The sequence below is a fragment of the Canis lupus genome, chromosome 2, assembly GCF_003254725.2.
Source record: "Canis lupus dingo isolate Sandy chromosome 2, ASM325472v2, whole genome shotgun sequence".
Taxonomy (NCBI): domain Eukaryota; kingdom Metazoa; phylum Chordata; class Mammalia; order Carnivora; family Canidae; genus Canis; species Canis lupus.
This window is the reverse complement of record NC_064244.1, coordinates 57890980-57916424: the sequence shown is the minus strand read 5'-3', so window position 1 is coordinate 57916424 and position 25445 is coordinate 57890980. Positions and strand designations below refer to the sequence as shown.

Here is a 25445-nt window from a genome sequence, read left to right as displayed (position 1 = left end):
CCTGGCGTCCGGGCCGCCCGCACCGCCGGGAAGGGAAAGGGGCAGAGAGCCTCGGCACCCGGGGTCAGAAAGGGCGGGGAGAGCTGCTTTGTGAGGACACAATTTGCAGAAGCCTGCAAGCGGGGGGTCTGCCTGCCCGTGCCCCCACAGGCGCCTGGAGCAAGGCCGCACCCCGGTCCGTCCGGGCCTCAGCGCCCCGCCGGGGCTCAGCGCACCCAAACATGGCCGCCGAACCCGGGTTCCGGGGCCGCAGCCGGGACTCCGAGTGACGCAAGGGCGACGGGTTGCATCAGCCCCCGACCACGTGCTCGGCCCGCCCTTCCGCCCACGAACCGGGCGCCGATTGGGCCACGTTAGGGCCGTGACCCCCGCCCCAGCCAATGGGCGGCGGCCACAGAGTGTCCTCGCCGCAGAGCCCTAGCGCGAGGTGCCTATAAAAGGCGCCTGAGGCGGGGGCGCGCGCCCCAGAGACGCGAGCGGTCGTTGCGGAGGTTGTGGGCGGCCCCGACGCCGCCTGCCTGGCTTCTCGGAGCGCCGCCGAGCCCACAGCGCAGCCGACATGGAGGTCGAGCCCGAACCCGAGCCTGAGCCCGTCACGCTCCTGGTGAAGAGCCCCAACCAGCGCCACCGCGACCTGGAGCTGAGCGGCGACCGCAGCTGGAGCGTGGGCCGCCTCAAGGCCCACCTGAGCCGCGTCTACCCCGAGCGCCCGGTGAGAGGGGCCCCGACTCCCCTTGCCGGCGTCCCCCGGCGCGGCCGCCATCCCTGCGGCTCGCGCATCGCCCCCAGCCCGACGGCCGGTCCCCCGCAGGTCGCCTCCCCGCGGGGGTCTCGCCCTGCCCCGCCGCCATCGCTCCGCCCTGCAGACGGGCTGCCTTCCCCGTCCCTCGTCCCGTGTCCCCCAGCCCCTACGGCCGTCGCCCTCCCGCCCCGCCTCCCAGACCACTGCCCCGTCCCCTGGGTCTGGCTTCCGGCCTTGGCCCCGCCGCCGAGCCCGCGGCTTGACCTTGGGTGAGTCCTCGCACCCTTCCAAACTCCGTTTCCCCGAAAGAGCAGGGCGACAGGCGTTGCGCACTGGGAACTGGATAGAAGCGGGGACGCAGGAATGCTGCGAAGGGGATCTTCCGAAGCAGCGTCTCGGTGCGGGGCAGGAGGGCGGGGGCCAGCGGGGCCAGCCCCGGCCCGTGGCTGGGGACACGGGGGAGCGCCCAAGGAGTGCGTGTGTCCTCGGGGCGCCGCAGCCGGCAGCGAGACGTGGCTCTTCCCCTCGCCCGCCGCCTTCCGCCGCGGCCCCTCCCTGCCCGGCGCGCCGGACTCCGCGGCCTGTGCCTGGTCCCGGGGAGGAGCCCCGCGCACTCTCTGCTTAGAGGGTTTAGAAGGAAGCAGGCAGGGTCTGGGCGTTAAGGCTTTGGCTCCTCAATTACAGACTTCCTCGCTTTGTTTTGGTTGACACATCTGTCAACATCCCCCTTAGCACCGCCCTCCCTTCCCTCCCCACCACGTGACGGAGGCTGCGAGCCGGACCTTCCTGTATTTACTTTGTACCCTGATATTATGTAAGTGTCAGCCGTGTGCTCCGCTGCCCACAAGTGCGATTCTGCCTTAAACAGGAGAAGGCATCTGGGCGACAAAGACTGAAATTGTTGCCTCTTACCTGAAAATTTGCAGCGTGTGGTAGCTGGGGGGGGGGGGGGGGGGGAGGGGGGAGTTGTCAGGCTTTTTATCCCTTAATTGTTGAATATGGAATTGTAGAAGTGAGCTTTCCTTCCGAGTTATTCTTTGAATTTTGCTAGTTTACCTAAAAAGCTGTCATTCCTTCAGCATTCCCCTTGGGACTATTTGTAGTTTCACCACAACTGTTTCCAAGAAACTCGGTGGCCCAGGTGCTGTGAGAATAGCTGTTAGGTCCACAGATAGGTGTGGTCCCTAGTTGCATCATTTGGTAAAAGTGTTTTGGAGGAGAGCTTCCCTTAAGGGCTTCCTTGGGTGACAACCGTCACTCCTATTAAGTCTGAAGACCCAAAAATTGTAAATAAAAGACCTCTCAGGTGTGTAAATTTGTGCATAAAAATTATGACTGGAGGGGCACTCGTCATTTGGTTTCTTACTTTTATAATAGTTTAGCATATTTAATTTCTTTTTTCAAATCAGCCTTCTGATTTGATGGAACGTCAGGTCAGGCCTTTTATTTTTTTATTTTTTATTTATTTATTTTTTTTAATTTTTTCTTTATTTATGATGGTCACACACAGAGAGAGAGAGGCAGAGACACAGGCAGAGGGAGAAGCAGGCTCCATGCACTGGGAGCCCGATATGGGATTCGATCCCGGGTCTCCAGGATCGCGCCCTGGGCCAAAGGCAGGCGCCAAACCGCTGCGCCACCCAGGGATCCCAGGTCAGGCCTTTTAAAGGGAAAAACAGGCATCTGTGGTTTTCAAAACCTTTACTAGTGTGGAACTCTTTATGTAATGCAGGACCCCACCTCTAGCATTTAACAAGATTATGTGCATAGCATTACCTGTAAAGTCAATCAGAACAATGGTGAAAAATAGTATCCAATTTGGTTCTGTAGTTCAAGGTGCGTGGTGTAAAAAAAAATCCTGATTTATGCAGATAAATAGATGCAATTATCGTTTTGATTGATTTAAACAGTTTGCTTTATAATCTCCAGCTACTTGGCAGGAGCAACTTTATTCCAGATTTTGCATAATTGTTCTGTCCTTGGGTTGGTGATCTCTATAGAGTACTGGCTTTGGTATGTATCATTTGAGGCCGTTATTTTTAAGTATGGTTTTTAAAGGAATTTAAAATCTAGTTGATTTTAAAAGTGAGATTTATATGAAAATGTGTAGAGTCCCTGTGGTTTTGAAATCACTGGAATGGAGATGACGGTTGGAATCCTGACTCTTCAGTGACGGGTGAACTTGGACAAGTCAGTTTCAGACTTTTCCTCCCTTCAATAGGGGTAGTAAGCCTCATAGAGTTCTCTGAAATACTACCTACGCACCATTTCCTCTATACTTGGATTTGTATGTTAGGAAAAGTCTCTTTGAGAGCTTAGTTTAGAATTGCTTTATGTTGGGGTCCTGGGTGGCTCAGTTGGTTAAGTGTCTGCTTTGGGCTGAGATCATGATTTCAGGGCCTTGGGATAGAGCTGCTCAGTGGGGAGTCTGCTTTTCCCCCTCCCCCTCCCCCTGCTTACATATATACACACACTGTCTCAAATAAATAGATAAAATCTTAAAATTAAAAAAAAAATTTCTCTTAGGACAATACTAGGTGATTTTGGTAAAGGCTGACCTTGGTTGGGAGTACTTTGAGTTTTCTCTGAGATCAAACCAGGTTTTGAAGTTAGTTGCTGTGGGATCCCCAAATACAATTTGTGTTTTTAGTGGCAGAAAGGAATTTCCTTGGGAGTTTAAAAGTCAAGTAGGTCATCATAGATTTTGTGGACTGGAGATAATTTGCCATCCTAAATTTATTTGCATGTTAAAGAGAAATTCAAAGTTCAGTACTTTCTATAGAGGAGTTTTGTATATGAAACCTTTGAAAAAAAAAAATGCTTTCCTGTGATTCTAGGGAAAAACACCCATATTCAAGTTATTTCTATCAAAGTTTCTTCTGTATTTGGGAACTTGTGGGAGCTAAATGCTGACCTGTGGTACTCTTTCTTTCCATGAGTAGCGTCCAGAGGACCAGAGGTTAATTTATTCTGGGAAGCTGTTGTTGGATCACCAGTATCTCAAGGACTTGCTTCCAAAGGTACATCATTTACACGTTAACTTTTGAATGTTTTAAAAGCACTTACCAGGTTAAATTCAGGTCCTAAAGTACCTCCTTATTCTTGTTAGCAGGAAAAACGGCATGTTTTGCATCTGGTGTGCAATGTGAAGGGTCCTTCAAAAACATCAGACACCAGCGCAAAGGTATGTCTGCTTTTCCAGATTATAACAATCTGTGTCATTCAGACTCTCATGGTAGAAATAAGGGGAGTTGGAAAAAACTCTTAAGAGATTTTAGTGCCTTTTTATTATCAAGTAATATTTTGTTTCTTCCCCAGCAAAAATCAGGAATTAGAAACTTACCAATACAAGTGCATGTCTACTCTCACAGTAGTAGACTATGCCAGTGTTGTGGGAAAGTAGTGTTCTACATTACACAATCTTCTGGGACATGATTTGACCTACAATAGCTGTGTATCCAGATCACTGAACCAGCAAGGCACTTTAAAATGGGCTTTTACTAAATTTAGCGCATAATAAGCTGCTTCTAAGGAGTCACTAATTTTTATAAACAATAAAAGAAGTGAATATATTTTCTTTGGAAATTTTCATTGTGACTTATTTAATTGGATAGGAAAAGATCACAGTCTCTATCAAGTGATCTCTAAAGACTTACTTATGTTTGAGAGCCAAAGTAGTTTATTTTTCATTTCACAGTGTTGACTTAAATATACAATAATAATATTCTAATGTAATGATGCACTCTAAATTAGGATCATGACTCTTTCATGAAACATCTGAACATAGAATAGGAAATTTCTTTCCTTTAGGTTGCTGGTTGGGTTGTATTTCTAAATCTTATTGGTCAGATTTAGTTTCTTGATTTAGTAAATTTAGCACCATAAAATCTATAGAACATTATCAGGATACTTTAACTTCATTGGAAGATTTTGATAAAATTACAGCATCGTTATTCTAGGAAAAAATAGAGAATTTTAAAAATATCTATATATTGAAATTGGATTGAATAAATTTCAGAGTATTTTTTACATAACGTTGCATTTATTTAATTTTGTCATTCAGAGGGTCAGGATGAGGGACATAAGCCATTCACAGCAAAAGAATCCTTTTAGTTTTGTTGCAGACAGTTGCATCAGATCCTTTGTTCTAATGTTCATCTTATACTTTCTTAGGTTGCTGAATCCACAGAGCAGCCTGCTGGTCTCCATCAGGGACAGTATCCTGGGGATTCCTCAGGAGACAGTTTAAGACAAAGGGATGTTCTTCGGAACCTTTCTCCGTCTGGATGGGAGAATATCTCAAGGTGAGTGTTACAATAGAGCACCAGGTTTATACAACATGGATGTGTGTCATTGCATCAATTTTAAGAATAAAGTATGTTTATGGTATGTAGTCACAGAACTTTAAAATGTAAAAAATGTTGCTTTTTAAGGGCTTCACTCTAAAGATCATAAAGATCTTTTATGCATTTAGCTTAATACACAGCCTTTTACAAACTTATAAACATATGGGGGTGCATGTGTTGGAAATGTAGGCATTTCCCTTCCCATGTGGTTGTGCTTTGCCTTGTGCTGACCTCATGATAGGGACTTAGTGCTGCAGAGAAAACAGCTGGTGTAAGCATCTCATAGCTGCTTTGCTGAGTGGCTTTGTGCTTTGTCTGTCATAACAATGGGTGACAAAAGGTGAAAAGATTAAGAAATGCTCTGCCAAGGGCTGAGTTGGCAGTGCTAGGAAAAAAAAGGTCTTTTCTTTAGAGCAAAAGCCAGGAGTGACTAAATGCTCTGATGTTTGGATTTCATACCTCTTGGAACACCTTATTATGAAAGTTGTTATGGGGAAAAATAATTAACTACAAGTTGAAATTCTGTAATCCCTTGACTCCTGCTTCCCTTTTCCTATTGGTTTTTAATAATTTTGACACAGTCAGGTATTTGAGGAACGGTGAGTTGTTTTTTCCTTAACAGAAATTTCAAATACAAAAGCAGAGGGAACAGTGTAATGAATCTCCACGCAGCCATCGCCCAAACCCAGTAATGATCAAAGTTTGACCATCCTTGTTTCATCTATTCCTCCTTTGCTTTTTCCTTTCTGAAGTGTTTAAAAGTAATTCCCAGACATCATGTCAGTTCACCCCTACATACTTGAGTTATCTTGCATATTTACAATGCTCTCCTCATGAGAACTACAAAAGCACTTTGTTATCCTCTCACTTCCTTTCACTGTAACTTTTTTAAATGATCAAAAACAACATTATAACAAGACTTACCTGAATTGGAACACCATTTTGGAAACACTGGTTAGAGAATTTGGTTAAAAGACAGCATAGGGGCACCTGGGTGCGTCAATTGATTAAGTGTCTGACTCTTGATCTCAGCTCAGGTCTTGATCTCAGAGTCCTGAGATCGAACCCTGCATTGGCCTCCACGCTGAACATGGAACCTACTTAAAAAGAAGAAAAAGACTGTCAGCATATAAATTGGATAATTGGATAGAAACACTTAAAAGTGTTTCTCTAATTCTAGCTATACAACATGAGATTTGTGGCCCATATGCGTGTTAATTTCACCTTGATAAAACTTGTTGATTTTATTCAACACATATTTATTGAGTAGCCAATACATAGAACTTTAAGGACGGGAGTTAACCAGCAGTGCTGATCACATAACCAGTTCCTGATTTTTCCACGATTCTTAGTTTCAGTTTTGTGAACTGCTGCCAAAGAAGTTTACTGTCTAAGGCACACAAAGCTAAAGATGACACCCATATCCCCTGCCCTTGGCTGTTTAAGAAATAGGAGTTTGGTGTCAAACATGTCTCAAATCCAGCCCTGCTATTTAACTAGCTCAATGACTTTGTGCAAATCCCTTGTCTTCCCTGAGCTGTATTTCAGCTCCCCTCTGTGAAATAGAGGGGAAAGCTCCCTCCTCACAAGGTCGTTGAGGATCCAGTGAGATAACAGTCCAGCAGCCTATACAGGGTGGTCAGTAAGCACGTATGAGTGATGCCACATACACACGTAGCTCAGCCCCACAAGTAGCTCAGATTTAAGGGTGGGGAGAAATGAGTATCAGGAGGACAGGGTAGTTTTCTTCAGGAAGGGCTTTGAGAGAGATGTGGGTTTTTAGAGCGGCTCTTTGTAGGATAAATAGTGGGTTTAGAGCTGCAGTGAGACTTGGCAGATGGAGAACAGGGGTGAGGATCCACCTAGCCTGAAAGGGTTCAGATTGTTTATATGTCATAGTAATGACATGGTGTGAGAACCCAGTGCTGGGCACGGGCTCTTGTGTCCCTGTGGGACCTGGACCATGGTAGGGGGGCTCTGTCAGCAGTTTCTGTGCTTATATGACAGAGGTGCAACACACAGTAATCTACCATGTAGCTGTCCTAAATAAAGCCTCTACCTCTTTGATTTGAAGTCCTAATTGTAATTTAGGCCTTTTATTTATTCATACTATGCCAGGTCAAAATGAGTGTTTTTTAAAAATCTTTCATAGGCCTGAAGCTGCCCAGCCAGCGTTCCAAGGCCTGGGGCCTGGTTTCTCGGGCTATACCACCTATGGTTGGCTGCAGCTCTCCTGGTTCCAGCAGATGTATGCGCGGCAGTACTACATGCAGTAGTAAGTCCTTCCCTGTCATGCGGGGGGCGGCCAGCGTTAGGGATGGAGGGATGAGGGTATTCATCAGTTTCTGTAGAGGCCTGCTCTTTCTGGTCCAGTGGAGGAGAGTGTAAATAACTGCTCCCTAATTCAGGGGGACTTATGTCTGTTTGTAGTTTCAGGAGTTCATTGAGAATCAGTTACTTCCTTTTCAATACGAAATATCTTTAAAGTTTTGCGAAAAATTTAATTTGCTACTGTACCATGCTTTTATAGTTTTATGCTTCTAACTCCAGGTGAAATTTACCATGTGCTTCTCTAAGGAGCAGAAGAGGCATTTATAGATAGAATTGTTAGTAAAGAAATTCTTCACTAAGTTCAAGAAAAGTCAAGTTTTCATATACCTATTTATAATTTTTGACAGTAAAACATCCTGTGTAAATAAGGTTATGAGAAGCAGTCTTCACAGTGCTTTGCTCTTAATAGTATCTGCCTCTGTCATTTTCATTTTAGTTTAGCGGCCACTGCTGCATCAGGGGCGTTTGTCGCCTCACCAAGTGCACAGGAGATCCCTGTGGTTTCTGCACCTGCTCCAGCCCCTATTCACAACCAGTTTCCAGCAGAGAACCAGCCAGCCAATCAGAACGCTGCTCCTCCAGTGGTGGTTAACCCTGGGGCCAATCAAAATTTGCGAATGAATGCACAAGGTGGCCCTATTGTGGAAGAAGATGATGAAATAAATCGAGATTGGTTGGATTGGACCTACTCAGCGGCCACATTTTCCGTTTTTCTCAGCATCCTCTACTTCTACTCCTCTCTGAGCAGGTTCCTCATGGTCATGGGAGCCACTGTCGTCATGTACCTGTAAGCACATGATTTGATTTCCTTTTTTCCCTTTACTATGAGTTAACACCATATGGTGGCTCAAAGTAAATATAGATTTTTCTTTTTTTTGAGCAGTCGCAGTCATTGTTTATGGAAGTGTATTTTTTATTGTGTTTTTAAAAAAGATTGTATTTATTTAGAGTGTGTGAGTGGGGGGAGGGGCAGAGAGAGAGAATCTTAAATGGACTCCATACCCAGTACCGAGCCCAATGTGGAGCTCAGTCTCACAACCCTGAGATCATAACCAGAGCCGAAATCAAGAATTGGATGCCTAACTGACTAAGCCACCCAAGAGCTCCTGTGAAAGTGTATGTAAATGGTACATTTCTGGTACTTTCAATGCAAGGAGCTGAGAGCTTGATTGGACACTGCTGAAAACACATTAATGGTGTGTTAATACAAGAAGAAAATTCTGTTTTCTTCTAGATAAGGTAACTGTCAGGCTCATGAACCACAATAATATGGCCCTTCTAAGGCATGGAAGGGAAAATTATATTTCTTTTGAATAAAACAAGCTACAGCTCTTGCCTTCCAGGATGAAGGTCAGGCACTGACTGCAGCATAGCTTTGACAGGCCAGGGAACCTTTACAGATCTGATATTTGGCTTTATCCATTGCTCAGAGTAGTGGTTCTCAACTAGGATGACATTTGTGACTGTCACATCCAGAGAGGTGGGCCTACTGGCATCTAGTATGTGGAAGCCAGAGGTGCTGCTAGGCATCCTGAAAAGCACGGGACAGCCCCACAGTAAATCTCCAGCCCAATATGGCATTAGCACCAAAGTTAAGAAACCCTGGCCTAGAGGAGTACTACGTCTTTATTGTCAGAATTGATAAGTTTTTCCTCTATAGGGAAAATGGCTTCTTATTTTATTTTTAAAAATATTAAGAGAGAAATATATGAATAATATAACAAATACTCATATATCCAGAATTATTAATTGTTAATATTTTGTCACATTTGCTTTAAGACTTTAATTGGATTTTCCAAATAAAATTTTAGGCAATTCCTTAAGATTTACAGTCTCTATAATCATATATTTAAGTGGCCAAATTTAGGTTTTATTATTATCCAGATTATTACATGTTATAATCCCAACTCTGTGTGCATGTGTGTATTTATCCCCCTCTCACCCCCTGCTCAGATTTGCAGATATAAAGTTTAGTTTGGATGAGCAAGTGTTTTTAGAGCACTTAATGTGTGTAGGTGCTGTTAATGTCGGCCACATGGTGCTGAATAAAACATAGTCCCCCATAGTGAGCTTAAAGAAGCTGACAGGCCAGTGAAGAGGTCTAGGAGATGGGGTGGTAGAAGGTGTCTCCAGATGGGCCTGGCTGTGAGCTTCTAATCAGAGCCCTGCTTTGATGAGAGGAGGAGAACAACGGGGGCCTTATCTAATCAAGAAGACCCTTACATTCTTGAGCAAAGTTCACCATGATGAGCTGAGGTAGAATTTATGTGCTTCTTTTGAAGGCATCACGTTGGATGGTTTCCATTTAGACAGAGGCCGGTTCAGAACTTTCCAAATGATGGTCCTCCTCATGAAGCTGTTAATCAGGACCCCAACAATAACTTACAGGTAAGGAGCTTCCAGTGGGGCCCAGCAAGCTTCATGTGAAATGCCAGGCTCTCAAATCCTTAACCATTAGGTATTTAACCTCATGGTTTGCCATTTCTTTTTGTTTTTTAAAGATTCTATTTATTTATTCATGAGAGACACAGAGACACAGGCAGAGGAAGGAAGAAGCAAGCTCCATGCAGGATGCCCAACATGGGACTCGATCCTGGATCTCCAGGATCAGGCCCTGGGCAGAAGGTAGCACTAAACTGCCGAGCCACCCGTGCTGCCCTGCCAATTCGTTAGGCTGAAGTTTCAAGATTTTTTTCAAATTTATTCTTAGAGCAGTAGCTATTTTTTTTTTTTTTAAGATATATTTATTTTGAGAGAAAGAGCATGCAGAGGTGTAAGCAGAGGGAGAGAGAGAATATCAAGCAGACTCCACACCAAGTGTGGAGCCTGACACAGGGCTTGATTCCATGACCCTGAGCTTATGACTTGAGCAGAAACCAGGAGTCAGACACTTAACCAACTGAGCCACCCAGCCTCCCTGAGCAGTAGCTATTTTTGAAAAACATTGAATATGCCATAAAATCCATCAGGTATTTTAGTCATGTGGCAATTTGCATTTTGACATATGTAAATAATTTTTTTTTAAACTCACTATTTTGAGCATTCAGTGGTCTCTAATGATTATTGTATAATTATGTAATTACTATATTATATAAGTATTATACCATGGAAACTGCTAATAGTTATTTTAATTAAGGATTAGGGATAGAGAAGCACATCTCACAGACTAAATTTCCTGGAGAATTTCCCTAGGTTTATAGAGCAGTTTAATCCATAATCCTTTTTTTAAATAATTCTTTTCTTTTTTTTTAATAATTTTTTTTTAAGATTTATGTATTTATTTATGAGGGGGGGGGGCAGAGACACACAGGCAGAGGGAGAAGCAGGCTCCATGCCAGGAGCCCAACGTGGGACTCGATCCCAGGACTCCAGGATCGCACCCTGGGCCAAAGGCAGGCGCCAAACTGCTGAGCCACCCAGGGATCCCCTAATCCATAATACTAAAGGATATTCTTCTGTAATATAAATTGTAACCCTAGTATCTGTTCTTAGAACCCAGAGTTTCCATTTTTGGTTTCTTAGAACACTGCCAAAATTAGGATATCCACGTTTAATGAAATGGTTAGCTTAATTCATGAGTTTAATAATAAAGAGCTAATTACTTCGTTTGTTCTAAATACTTACTGCTGGGAATTTTCAAAACTGTGAGAAGATCACCAGCACAGTTGTGCTGTGAGGCCTGAGAGCTCCATTCCCAGAGGCCTGGCTGCCAGGGATTTACTCTGCCCTTTCCTAACTCACATTACGTTATTTGGTGTTTGTCACGATCCTAATGGTTTTCTCATTGTGTTTCCTTAACTGTAGGAAGGCCTTGATCCTGAAATCGAAGACCCCAACCACCTCCCTCCAGACAGGGATGTACTGGATGACGAGCAGACCAGCCCTTCATTTATGAGCACAGCCTGGCTTGTCTTCAAGACTTTCTTTGCTTCTCTTCTTCCAGAAGGCCCCCCAGCCATAGCAAACTGATGGTGCTTGCTTTCTGGCTGCTGGAGGCTTTGACAGGCATGGACTGGATCACCTGACTCCAGCTAGATCTCCTCACCTGGACATGGCAATGGCACAGAATTCAAGAAATCAACAAGGAGGAGGTTATGCTTTTGTTGATCAAACAAAAGCAGAAACTAAGACGTGAAGCCATGATACAAATTGCTGAACAAAAAATGTCCGAGGCTTCTTATGTCTTTATTCTCTGAAGAGCTTTAATATATACTGTATGTAGTTTCATAGGCACTGTAAGTAGAAGGCATTAGTGTCGCATGTTTATGCCTGAGGAACTTTTCAGATGTGTGTGTCTGCATGTGTGTTTGTACATAGATATCATAGACGCAGAAATGGTTCTGCTGGTACGATTTGATTCCTGTTGGAATGTTTAAATTACACTAAGTGTACTACTTTATATAATCAATGAAATTGCTAGACATGTTTTAGCAGGACTTTTCTAGGAAAGACTTACGTATAATTGCTTTTTAAAATGCAGTGCTTTACTTCAAACCAAGGGGAACTTTGCAGAGGTGAAAGCCTTTGCTAGGTTTTCTGTTCAATAAAGTTTTACTATGAATGAACCTGGCAGAGACTCCTGTCCTCTTAGCTGTCCGTTCCTTGTCCGTGGTCACTGAATGATCAACATTTGGGTTGCTGACTTGTGAGTCACGTGAACATTTTGCTTCTTTTGCAAATGAACTATTAGTACTCATGAAGAATGACATGGTAAGGCCATGAAAGTTTTAATTTACTAAGAATGTACTTGTGTTTGCCCCCATCCCCTGATTCCAATGGTACCCGCTCATGTAGTGACCATCAAACTTGAATTCCCTGGGTTTAAAGTTAGGGACAGTGGGGTGGCCTGGCCGGCTCAGTCAGAAGAACATGCGACTTGATCTGAGTCGTGAGTTTGAGCCCTCCGCTGGGTGTGGAACCTACTTTAAAAAAAGTGTCATTGCCAATTCTGTACTAATTATACCTGCTCATATAGCAGGCTTTTGTAAGCTGAGCCTGCTTTGGTGACCTAAATCTCAGTATTAATTTTGAGACTAATCTTAAAAACACAGCTCTGTGTATTTTTCACATACAAATAGTGTTACAGGCAGAATGCTGAAGGCCTGGGCAGGTGTTTTTAGCAGAGTACGTCACACTTATCGTATCATGGTTGTGATCATTTAATCATCACTGAGAACATCATTTACATTTTTTTAAAAGATCTTATTTATTCATGAGAGACACACAGAGGCAGACACAGGCAGAGGGAGAAGCAGGTTCCCTGCTGGGAGCCCGATGTGGGACTTGATTCCAGGACCCCGGGATCACGACCGGAGCCAAAGGCAGATGCTCAATCACTGAGCCACCCAGGCATCCCCATCATTTACATTCAACAAACTTTCATTAAATAAATAATTCATGGCAAGATGCTGGATAAATACAAAGGTATTTCATGTATGGTTGTGCTTCAAAAAGCCAACCAAAGAGGGGCACCTGGGTGGCTCAGTCCACTGAGCGTCTGACTCTTGATTTCCATTCAGGTCATGATTTCAGAATCATGGATTCGAGCCCCACATCGGCTGCCTGCTGGGTGTGGAGTCTGCTTTAGATTCTCACCCTCTCCCTCTGCCTCTCCCCTACTCGCGTGTGTGCTTGCTCACCCTCTGTCTCTCTCAAAAATTAAATAATAAAAAAAAGGCCAACAAAGATAATTGTGCCAGGATTAAATGGCATGGAGTTTCAAATAATGCCATGCCTCCAGAGCTCAGGAGCTACCAGAAGGCAGCGATTATCAACAAGTTATGAAGGCAGTATTTGCCTAATGGGAGAAAGGACTTGAGACAAAGTTTGAGGGTTTTACAAGCAAGAAAGTGGGTCTGAAATGATGGGAGGTGTCTGAGGGGATGACGAGAAGGGTCACAGTGAAAGAAGTCTCTCTCAGAGGTGAGACTTCTCCCTCCTGCCATGAAGCTGGATTCTTGGCATGCTTGGTATTTAGTTTTGGTGATTTATGAGAGGGATCATGAAGAGCTCAGGATGTGAGGGCTCTCTGGCTGCAACATGTCACCCCACTGATCCCCAGGATTGATTCACTGAATTGGCTGGCTTGGCAGGTGTCCCCTTCCTCAGAGCTCCATGCGCATCCCTCCTGAAGCTGCACACTGTGCTAGGTGGAAGAAGACAGCCTTCCCCTATAAAAGAAGACTGTGCTTTGTCAAGGGCTTATGAGTGAGTGTTAGAACCTCCAAAAATGCTCTCAAGGTCCACTGTAGGAGAACATAGGGTAGTCAAGCTTCTAAGCCTCCAGACACATCCAAATGAGGCGCCTTAAAAAAGGCAGTCTGCCTTAAAAAAAAAAAAAAAAAAAATTTCATACTAAGGCCTTTTTAAAGTCCAGTAGAAAAGCCTATTGATTTTCAGAGGGGGAACAATCACCATCTGACAAGGTGCCTGGAGCCCCTAGACAGCTGGCGGTGCCCGTCTCATGTTTCTAAAGGAGCGAGGCCCCTCTCCCTGTGAGGTCAGCATGTGATGACGAAACCCCAGATTCTACGGGCCCAAAATAGTTCCAGTAAGATGCTCCCGAGGACAGCTGTCAAGGATTCACATTGGCCCAAGCCGCACCAGGACAAAGCAGGGGGAATCTTTAGACAACAGACAAGGCTTAAGACAGCTGACGGGTGGGGGACGTGGCAGGAATGTCAGTGCTTCCACAACAGTTACTAAATGTAGTATGATGATGTACTACATCCCACTATCCATACTTAGGAAAATTATTGGTTTGGATCTCCATTACTAAGTAGCAATTCAATACCTAAAAGCAAAACAAAATTTTCCTTATTTCAGCTTAAACCACAGCAGCTTTTTACATTTGCATGTTCTTAAATCCTAGTTCTATAGGAGAACATTGCAAAAAAGAGCTCATGGTCAAGTAAATTTGAAAACCACAGGTTGACCCCACTGCAGGACTTCGGGGGTCTTCAAAATGCTGATGGGCCTAAAGGAAGGGCATGTGGTCTGCAGCCTCTTCCTAGGAAGGCTCATGCCTAGGATTGAACCATGCAGAATGTTCAGGTGGCAATACTTTGCAGGGCTGGGCCAAGTTTCTCCAGAAGGCTGTATATGCTCTAATCAATCCGACTTATGGCGCTATTTTTCCCATAGGTAGGGTTCACAGGTCTGGGGATCAAGGGGTAGAAATGGGAGTGGTACCACTCACTATTACCCTACTAATCCTTTCAAAAATTTTTTTGCTTCTCTTCTCCACAATCTTATGCTCTGCTCTAGAGGCCTTAGTTCCTAAGGGAGTATATTCATTTCCTAGAACTACCATAAGAAATTCTATAAACTGGGCAGCCTAAAACAACAGAACTTGATTCCCTCACAGTTCCAGTGGCTAGAAGTCTGCAATCAAGGTGTTGGCAGATGGCTTCCTTCTGGGATCCCTTCCATGCCTTTCTCCTAGCTTCTGAAGAAGAATTGCCAGCAATTCTGATGCCCCCTGGGTTATAGCTGTGTCACTCTCAATTTCTGCCTCCTTCTTCATATTGCTTTCTTCCCTCTGTTTCTGTGTCTCTGGGTCTTTCTGTGACCTTCTTCTAAGGATGTCAGTCATTGATTTGCATCTGCAAAGACCTCTTTTCACATTCCAAGGTTCTAAATGGACATGAATTTTCGGGGACACAGTTCAACCCATAAGAGAGAGTAATGCTTCCACTAGGAGACACAACGATTCCATTGAACTGGAAGCTAAGACGGCCACCTGGCCACTTTGGGGTCCTCATGCTTTTTTTTTTTTTTTTTTTTAAGATTTTATTTATTTATTCATGAGAGACACAGAGACAGAGAGAGAGGCAGAGACACAGGCAGAGGGAGAAGCAGGCCCCATGGAGGGAGCCTGACGTGGGACTCGATCTCGGGTCCCCAGGATCACGCCCTGGGTGGAAGGCAGCGCTAAACCACTGACTCACCCGGGCTGCCTGGGTCCTCATGCTTCTGAATCAATAGACAAAGAAGGGAGTTGTTCTGTTGGCTGGGTGGATCCATCCTGATTATCAAGAGGAAATTGTGCTGCACTATACAGTGAAGATAAGATTTCTGGAATACAGGGGATCTGTTAGGGTGTCTGTCTGTATTATTCCCCGTGATTAAAGACAATGGAAAGTTACAACCCAATTCAGGTCGGACTACTTATGGCCGTGACTCTTCCGGAATGAAGGTTGGGGTCACTCCACCAGGTACAGAACTAACATCTGAGAGGAGCTTACTGAAGACATAGAATGGGTAGTGGAGGAAGGAAATTATAAATACTCAATTCCAACCATGTGACCAGTTGTAGAAATGTAGGCTGTAATTGTCACAAATATTCTTCACTTTGTTATGCACATATTTGTATATTCACATGCAAACGTGTATATTATATATGCTTTCTTCTCTTCCTTATCATCTAATATAAGATGAATTAATAAAATCTAACTTTATTTATATCATGGGATTTTAGTTACTGGACAGCAAGAACCATCACCCAAGGATTTAGCATCCTCTCCAGGGGAAAAGGTCAGCGTGTTTTGTTTTGTTTTGTTTTGTTTTGTTTTGTTTTGTTAAAACCACAGGACAGTGGCATCACATTAAGTAGAAGCGTGACTTTGTTGTTGTCTTTATCCGAAGATGAGCTGTGGTCTAAGAACACATGCACGGGTACCACATGGACAAAGGGTGATCTTAATGAGGACGGTTAGTTTGATGTGTCAATGTGGCTAGGCCAAATTATTCAATCATTAACTAGGTGTTTTGCAGAGGTGATTAACATCTACGATCAGTAGCCCTTAAGTAAAGGCAGTTATCCTCTATAAGCAGAGAGGGCCTCATCCAATTCACTGAAAGGTCTGAAATGCAAAACGGAGGTATCCCTGAAGAAGAAGTAGCCCAGCCCACAGCCAGCAGTGGAGCTTCTCCAGAGTTTCCATCCTGCCCTAGAACCTCAGACTTGCCTGGCCAGCCTCTAAGATCACATCACATAAGTCCAGTCCTTGAAATAAACTGACGTTAACAAATCTCCTTGTTCTGTTTCTCTGGTAGAACCCTGGTAACAGAAGGTGCCTGTTGGAAATTACAGGTCCGGCTCCCTATCCCTGTGTGCCGTGCTGGCCCATGGGAGCTTGCTTCCTGGCAGGGAAGAGGGTGCACCTCTGGCTGTGCTTCGGACCAAATGCATGTGGGGGAGCCTCCAGGGAAGGCTTTGCTCATTAAGGTCTCCCATCCCAGAGACGGGGCCGGGTAGGCTTGTACGAAGGAAGGTGTCAGGCTGGAAGTGGTGAGATAGTGGGGTCCTGGGGAGTGGGGTGAGGGAGATTGTCTCCGATTTGCTGACATCCAAGAGCAGCTTTATCACAGCAGTCCCAGTGGCTAGCCACAGGGGCAAATTCTCTGATGCCCATTGGATGCGTCCACGCCCGAGCCTGAAGCTGCCTGTGGTTCCCTGTCCACACACCACAGCTGGCTGAAGAGCACACGGGCAGGCACATGCGCCTGCTATCAACACTTGACAATTCTGTACGGAGGACCCATCGGATGCCAGGTGTTCTCTGCCCTCAGGGAGCTTACCTCCTGGTGGGATGACAGAGACTGTGCAAGGGAACAGGTGGACATAAAATGATAAGGACTAGGGGGAAGAAACACAGGGGACATTTTAGATAACAGAGGGCTTGGGGCAAGGCAAGTGGCTAGACAGTGGTCAGGGAAGACCACCTCTGAGGAGGTGACACCTGAATGAGGAGCTGAAGCAAACCAAGCAAAGATTTAGGGGAAGAGCCTTCCAAGTAGAAAGAACTGCAAGTGCAAAAGTCCTGAGGTAGAAAGAAGCTCAGCATAGCCAATGTCTTGGAGGGTGGCAAGTGGCTGAAGGGTAACGGTGGGTGGTAAGGTCCAGAAGTGGGTGGAGCAAGGTCACATAGGGCCTCATAGGCCACTGTAAAGAATGTGGGTTTAGTCAAAGCGGGATGGGAGTCATTGGAGGAGCCATAAGAAGGGGTGGGGGGAGGAGGCTCTTTCTTGAAGGAGTTGGAGTTTAATGGAAAAGGATGGAGGGAAAATGAGTCAAGTACAAGGGTATAGGAGGAACTCCACTGAGAGCCTGCCAGGAAATTGTAAATCCAGAGTCAGAGCAAGAAGATGGAGCAAAGCAGGGGGGCAAGGGGACCATGGAGATTGCTGATGACAAAGGGCAGGATTAGGGGATGTGGGGTCAGCGAGGTTAAGGCTGACTGGGTGACAGGAGGGAAGGCAGTGGGGTGTTCTTACTGGGGTTGGCCAGCGAGCTGTTTATAGTGGTGAGGCCAGGGGAGTTGGCCCCTGGGAAGGGCAGAGTTTTTAGGGACAGGAGAGCTGGTTTGAGCCCCAGCCATGGGGCCCTGGGGAAGTTGCACCCCTGCTCTTAGCCCCTGCTTCCTCCCTACAACACAGACCCCTGGGACATGTAAAGCCTGCTCTGCCCACCACAGAGGGGACATGAGGCTCAAAATAATGCAGTGCTTTCCAAAGGTGGCAAGAGCGACCTGGGAGGGGCGTGCAGAACCGATCTAGAGGGTCCACGGTGGGACCCTTTGCTTTAATAAACATGTTATTTTTAAAAGGTTTAGATACATGTATTTTTCCACTTAAAGTGGGAATATAGAGGTCCCTTTAAAAATGCATTAAAATAAAAAGCAAGTCAGTTTAAAAGGTTAGGTAAATAATAGACAAAACAAAGCACATGCAGTTTTAATGCATTTAAAATAGTCAAATAAAGAATTTCCTGGGGCGTCTGGGTGGCTCAGTAGCTTAAGCATCTGACTTAGGTTCAGGTAGTGATCCCAGGGTCTGGGTCAGGTTCTCTGCTCAGCAGGGGAGTCTGCTTCTTCCTCTCCCTCTGCCCGCTTCCCCTCCACTCATGCTCTGTCTCTCGCTCTCCCTCAAATAAATAAATAACTCTTAAAAAATTTTCCTCATGGTGTAAAAAAATAAAAGCACACGCAGAGAAGACAGAAATTATGACAGTAGTTCTTGAATGATCGAGTTCAGGGATCACTCAATACCCAAAATTTTGTGAACATATGGCCCATGCAAATGTCTTTTAAAGAAGACCCGTGTCTGTTTTGGGCTGCTCCTGTGGGTGTATGTGGACAGGTGGGGGCAGGGGGTCTCAGAGGCCCATCGGTAGCCGGGGTTGCCGTGGGGGGCTGCTGTGTGCCTGCGAGGTGGACATGTCTGTGCACACATGAACACAAGGTTATCTGCACATGCATTGCTCTATCAGGGCAGGTGTGTGCTGTTCCCAGTGACACCAGAAAGTGTGTGGAGTCGCCTCCCATGCCCGGCCCTCTGCTCTGCCCTTGGGACTGGGGCGGCAGGAAGCCTGAGGCGCGGTGGTCACCAGCCACCAGGGGGCAGCATATGGCCGGGCAGGGGCCTTCTTGGGGCGGCTCTGCCCACAGCCTCCAGATCTTCAGGCCTCTGCACCGCAGGCGGTGGGCTCTGAGCCTGGTCGCCGAGGCCATCTCCAGGTTCTCCCTGCCCCCTCCACCTCCCCTGAGCTCCCCAGGCCTCTGCTGGTTGCTCCTGGTTGAGGGTTTCCGGAAGGCCTAGGACTCAGTAAGTGGAATGTTTGTAGTAGGGTGGCACCCGCTGCAACCTCAGGTGGTCTCATGGGGTCCTGGGAGAAGGGACCCAACCAGCCTGGACCCCTGGTGTTCTGGCATCTGGGCCTCCGGGAACACAGCCGGCCTGGCCACTCTGGCTCTTCCACAGCCTGGGCTGTCTCTCTGTCTCTGGGTCTCTTTTAGGGGTGCTCTGGAGCTATCTGTCTCCCCTCTTCTCAGTACTAAGTCTGGTCAGAATACTGCTGAACCCCTGAGCTTGTGGGGAATGGGCCCCTGGGAGGCTCCAAGGTAGGCATCAGAGGGGCTGCTGGACCCCACGGCCTTCCTGTGCAGACGGCTCCATGTCCAGGGCCACCACCTGTAGCCCCCCAAAGCCAGCCGGGAGACAGCAGCAATATTTAACAAAAATCCCCACTCCTTCTCAGATTCCTCCTCTCCACACTTACTGAAGCCCTCCTGTGTGCCAGGCACTCCCCTTCCAGTGATGAGCGGCTCGCTCTGCTGCCCGCCTCGACGAGGCCTGGCTGGAGCAGGGCGCATAGGTGGGCAGCAGCTTTCTTCTCTCCTGGAGCCCACTGTGGGCCAGGCCCACACTAAGCAGTACCTCCTGAATTCTCAGGACAACCCTTGGAGGAAACGGAGGCTCTGAGGGGTTACGTGACTTACCCAAGTCACACCGCCAGTGAGCAGCCCACGCTTGGACCCACATGTAGCTTGTTCTCATTGGGAAGTGCTTCCTTTTCTTTTTCTTTTTTTAATTTTAAAAGATTTTGTTTATTTATTCATGAGAGACACAGAGAGAGAGGCAGAGACACAGGCAAAGGGAGAACCAGGCTCCCTGCAGGGAGCCCAATGTGGGACTCCAATGTGATCCCAGGACTGGAATCAAGCCCTGAGCCAAAAGCAGACACAACCACTGAGTCACCCAGGTGTCCCCTAATTCTGACTTCTAAAACTATTTCATTAAAGTATTTATCTCTACAACCCAATTTTTCTGACGTCTTAGATTTTATGCCCAAGATGAATGTATCCCTAGCCTCACCCTAGTCCCAGCCTTGGTTTGAGTGACCTGAATCTATCACAGCAAAGTGGAAAGCTCATTTTGTCCTAAAAAAAATCGTGTGGGACTCAAAAAACCCCACAATGTTAGTCTGGAGACTATAAAAAAAATTAAAAATAGAATTACCGTATGATCCAATAATTCCACTGCTGGGTATTTACCCAAAGAATACAAAAACACTAATTTGAAAAGACATATGCACCCCTATGTATATTGCAGCATTATCTACAATAGCCAAAATATAGAAGCAGCCCAAGTGTCCATCAATAGATGAATGGATAGAGAAGATGTGATATATATATAGTAATATTCTATTTTATGTGTGTATATAATAGAATATTACTTGGCCATAATGAAGAATGAAATCTTGCCATTGGCAACAACATGCGTGGATCTTGAGAGTATAATGGTAAGTGAAATAAGTCAGTCAGAGAAAGTCAAATAGCATATGATTTCACTCATATGTGGGATTGAAGAAATAAAACAAATGAACAACAGAAAAAGAGACAAACCAAGAAACAGACTCGTAACGATAGAGAGCACACTGACGGTTATGGCAGCGCAGGGAGGTGAACTAGGTGAAAGGAATTAAGAGCACACATATCCTGATGAGCACTGACTCACGTATAGAATCGTTGAATCATTATATTGTACATCTGAAACTAATATAACACTGTATAAAAGTTAATTACTATTTGAAAACCCCACCACGTTGATGGCTGTCTGTTCAAGGGGCACAGGTGCCAACTGAAAGAGATCCCAGTGGCCAAAAATGGAGCAATTTTAGCAACAAGAACAAAAAATAGGGACGCCTGGGTGGCTCAGCAGTTGAGCATCCGCCCTCGGCTCAAGGTGTGATGCCGGGGTCCTGGGATCAAGCCCCACATCGGGCTCCCCACAGGGAGTCTGCTTCTCCCTCTGCCTGTGTCTCATGAATAAATAAATAAAATCTTTAAAAAAAAAAAAAAGAACAAAAAATAAAGTAGTATTGGATTATTACCCAAAGTATGAAATAAGTATCTGCGAGTCCACACAGGTATAAACAAACGATGGAATAAATTAGTGAATGAGGCAGAAGAGAGAACTCCCATGCAGAATTCCAAATAAATGAGGCAGATGCTCTGCCCTGAAGGAAGGGAGAGCATCAGTCTGGGCTGCCTTCGTGACTCCATTCACAGTGTACGGCACAGAAAGGAGGAGAGTCACTTTAGGGTGGAGAAGCCTGGCGAGTACCACCCCAGCCGGAGAGGGTCAGGGTCAGCAGCCACAGGCACGAGTCCCGTCCGTTGCACGCACCCTTGAGAAGCAATGAAAGGGCACTCTACCTCCGTGACGTCCCGACAACCCATTGCTCCATAATTTACTCATGAGGAAATGTTCAGGGAGATCCCAGCACAGGGGCACCCTGCAATATCCCTGACCGGAGCTCCTTGAAGCTGCCGAGAGCTTCAAAAGGGGCATCTGAGAAACTGTCACAGCCAACAGGAGCCTGAGACATGACAAGCAAATGCAATGTGATGTTTTGTTTTTTTTTTAAATATTTTATTTATTCATTCACGAGAGACACAGAGAGGAGCAGAGACACAGGCAGAGGGAAAAGCAGGCTCCCTGCAGGGAGTAGATGTGGGACTCGATCCCAGGACCTCTGGATCATGACCTGAGCTGAAGGCAGACGCTCAACCGCTGAGCCACCCAGGTGCCCCACAGTGTGATGTTCTTTTTTTTTTTTCAGTGTGATGTTCTTGATGGGATCCTGGAACAGGAAAAGGATATGAGGTGAAAGCTAACGTTATCTGGCTAGGTCTGGACTTGAGCTGATAAATTCATTGTGTCATTAATTGTAAAAAAGTATGAGGGGAAAGCGGGTGCCATTCAGGAACTCTCTGTACTATTACTCAATTTCCCAGTAAATCAAAACTGTTCTAACAAGTCTATTTTTAAAAATTCGACATGAGGTTTGCATCCTTCTCCGTGATGTGGCTCTGCAGGTTAGCATGACAAAGCAGAAAGGACAGGCCAGGTGACCCTGCACACCTCCCGGCCCTGGGGAGCCCCTCTCCCAGGAGCCACACCTCCAGGGTGAGAGGTGTGGGAGCTGGCATTCTCTGAATGTCCTTGTCATCTGATTCCCTTTTGCTCAGATTCTGGGCATCAAGGAACAAAGAGAGCGCATCCCATTGGCTGACCTACCCACCCTGGAGTCTAACTCTGAGTTCAAATCCTGACTTTACTTCCCCATGTGACCAGGAGCATGTTAACTTCTCTGCTTCATTTTGTAACATGTGAAGCAGGGTGGATTGAGGCCCTTTAGGGAGTGGGTGTGGGTTGAATGAGATAGGAAACAAGCCAAGAGGCCGTGAAGGGTGAGGGCCGAACAAAACATGGTCTAGCCGTCCGGTGGGATACCATCCAGCCACATAACGGAACATGAGCATCGATGCCTGCTACCATAGGGATCAAGAAAGCCTTATGCTACGTGCAAAAAGCCAGGCACAAAAGCTGGCTTTGGCACCTATACAATCATCATATTGCAGGACTCCCATTTGCATAAAATGTCCAGAAGAGGCAAATCTGTAGAAACAGAAAGGAGGGGCACCTGGGTGGCTCAGTGGTTGAGCATCTGCTTTCAACTCAGGACATGATCCTGGGGTCTCAGGATCGAGTTCCGCATCGGGCTCCCTGCACGGAGCCTGCTTCTCCCTCTGCCTATGCTTCTGCCTGTGTCTCTGTGTCTCTCGTGAATGAATAAATAAAATCTTTTTTCAAAACAACCAACAACAGAAAGCAGATCTCTGGTTGCAAGGATGGAGGGGGTGGGAGAGTGAAGGAGGTGTGCTCCATGTGTATGATGCCAATGTCCTGGAATTTGATGATTGCAGGACATTGCAAATGTACTGAATGTTGGTGACTGAACACTTTAAAATAATAACTTTTAAGGTATGTGTATTTTACCACAACAAAAAAGGGAAGATTCCGCATGCAGCTGGAGCACATGCAGGCTGCTTTCTTCTCCGCTGTTTGAGCTCTCGGCCTCGCAGGCCTTGTATTGCCAAGTTGTCGCTTTCTAACAAACTGACTCTAGACAAGCTCGACATGAAGGGCAAGCGGGTCGTCATGAGACTGGACTTCAATGTTCCTATGAAGAACAACCAGATAACTAATAGAGAATCAAGGCTGCCATCCCAAGTATCAAAATCTGCTTGGACAATGGAGCCAAGTCGGTTGTTCTTATGAACATCTGGGCCATCTGGGCCGGCCTAATGGTGTCCCCATGCCTGACAAGTATTCAAGGTATTCAAGGTTAAAGCTGAGTCAGCCAAAATAGAAGCCTTCCGAGCTAGGAGATGTCTATGTCAATGATGCTTTTGGCACTGCTCAGTGAGCCCACATGGTGGGAGTCAATCTGCCACAGAAGGCCGGAGGTTTCTTGATGAAGAAGGAGCTGAACTACTTTTGGAACGCCCAGAGTGACCCTTCCTGGCCATCGTGGGTGGGGCTAAAGTTGCAGACAAGATCCAGCTGATCAATAATATGCTGGACAAAGTCAGTGAGATGATTATTGGTGATGGCTTTTACCTTCCTGAAGGTGCTCAACAACATGGAGATTGACACTTCTCTGTTTGATGAAGTGGGAGCCAAGATCATCAAAGACCTGATGTCCAAAGCTGAGAAGAATGGTGTGAAAATTATCTTGCCAGTTGACTTTGTCACTGCTGAAAAGTTTGATGAGCATGCCAGGACTGGCCAAGCCACTGTGGCCTCTGGCATACCTGCTGGCTGGATGGGCTTGGACTGTGGTCCTGAGAGCAGCAAGAAGTATGCTGAGGCAGTTGCTTGGGCTAAGCAGATCATGTGGAATGGACCTGTGGGCGTATCTGAATGGGAAGCTCTTGCCCGAGGAACCAAAGCCCTCATGGATGAGGTGGTGAAAGCCACTGCCTGGGACTGCATCACCATCATAGGTGGTGGAGACATTGCCATTTGCTGTGTCAAATGGAATACAGAGGATAAAGTCAGCCATGTGAGCACTGGGGGTGGTGCGAGTCTAGAGCTCTTGGAAAGTAGAGTCCTTCCTGGGGTGGATGCTCTCAGCAGTGGTTAGTACTTTCCTGCCTTTTGGTTCCTGTGCACAGCCCCTAAGTCAACTTAGCGCTTGCTGCATCTCTCCTTGGCATTAGCTAAAATCTTCCCCCATGTCAACATTCAGCTAGTGGCCAAGAGATGCAGCACCAGGAACCCTTAAACAGGCACACAGCATCTCAGCTCCTCTTGACTGCACCCTGGATTTGCCTATATTCTTCAGGAACCCATTTGAATTTCTTAGTGACTAAACCATTGTGTATTATAGAGTGCATATATTTATATTTTGCCTGTTAAAACAAAATTAGCTGTGTTGGCTTCTCTTCTTGAAGTAGCTTATTCTGATTATAGCTGTGTCATTGTTTCACCACTCAGCATGGAAATAAGATGAAATTCCAATTGTAGGTAGGTAGGGAGTCGAAGTTGGTGATCCATTAAATCAATATAGTATCCACTGGGGACAGCCTGGGTGGCTCAGCGGTTTAGCATGCCTTCAGCCCAGGGCATGATCCTGGAGACCCGGGATCCAGTCCCACGTTGGGCTCCCTGCATGGAGCCTGCTTCTCCCTCTGCCTGTGTCTCTGCCTCTCTTCCTCTCTGTGTGTTCTTCTCATGAATAAATAAACAAATAAAATCTTTAAAAAAAAAGTATCCACTGGAAATAAAAAACAAAAAAGGAAGAAAAAGGATCAAATGAGATAATACAAAAAGCATATCACTCAAAAACATAGCTGATGTGATGCCAGAGATGGTAATGATGGTGACAATGACATTTTATAAGGCTATGCTGCAGGGATACACATTTCTGGGTTTTATTTGGTTTGTTTTGCTTTGTAATCTTGATCCCATGATCTCTCCCACTCCTGTGCCAGGTCCCCCGGACCTGCTGCACTGGCAGAGGGGCACGCTGCCCTCTCCTTAGCAGGCACAGCTGCTAACCACCAATACCCCAGCCAGGGGCACCCACAGTCACTGTCCTCCACAGCCCCAGGAGCTGAACATAAACAGCAGCCAGGGAGACAGCAGCCTGCCAGGAAGCACCCTCGCTGCTTCTTGGGTAGTAGAGCCCATTAATAAGGCTCCCCCAGTCAGATGGGGTGTTCGGAAGCCTGGCAAAACCAATACACTCCAACTCCTGCCTTGGTGAGGCTCGTGGGCACACACCAGCTCAGCTGAGGTGAGCCTCAGCAATGACTGTGGGGTGAACCCCTGAGGGCTGGGTGCTCTGGGGTGGGGCATAGGCCTAGCAGGCTGGGCCCTGAGAATCAGTG

The 25445-nt window shown here is 46.2% G+C and overlaps 1 protein-coding gene and 1 pseudogene across 4 annotated transcripts; both read left to right on the top strand.

Moving 5' to 3' along the window:
- The first annotated feature begins 231 nt into the window (after positions 1-231).
- HERPUD1 (homocysteine inducible ER protein with ubiquitin like domain 1) lies at positions 232-11988 on the top strand. 4 transcript variants are annotated; one of them, XM_049104138.1, is made up of 8 exons: positions 232-712; positions 3685-3762; positions 3855-3926; positions 4916-5046; positions 7241-7360; positions 7856-8206; positions 9702-9807; positions 11224-11988. In XM_049104138.1, the coding sequence occupies exons 1-8, from the start codon at positions 560-562 to the stop codon at positions 11386-11388; spliced, it is 1176 nt and encodes a 391-aa protein (XP_048960095.1). In that variant the 5' UTR covers positions 232-559; the 3' UTR covers positions 11389-11988. The 4 variants fall into 4 exon arrangements, with proteins under 4 accessions (XP_048960095.1, XP_025304123.1, XP_025304122.1 ...); XM_025448338.3 differs by having other exon boundaries at positions 241-712; positions 3852-3926; XM_025448337.3 differs by having other exon boundaries at positions 249-712; positions 7241-7363.
- A 10056-nt stretch (positions 11989-22044) lies between these two features.
- LOC112659765 (phosphoglycerate kinase 1-like) lies at positions 22045-24589 on the top strand (annotated as a pseudogene).
- The last annotated feature ends 856 nt before the right edge of the window (positions 24590-25445 follow it).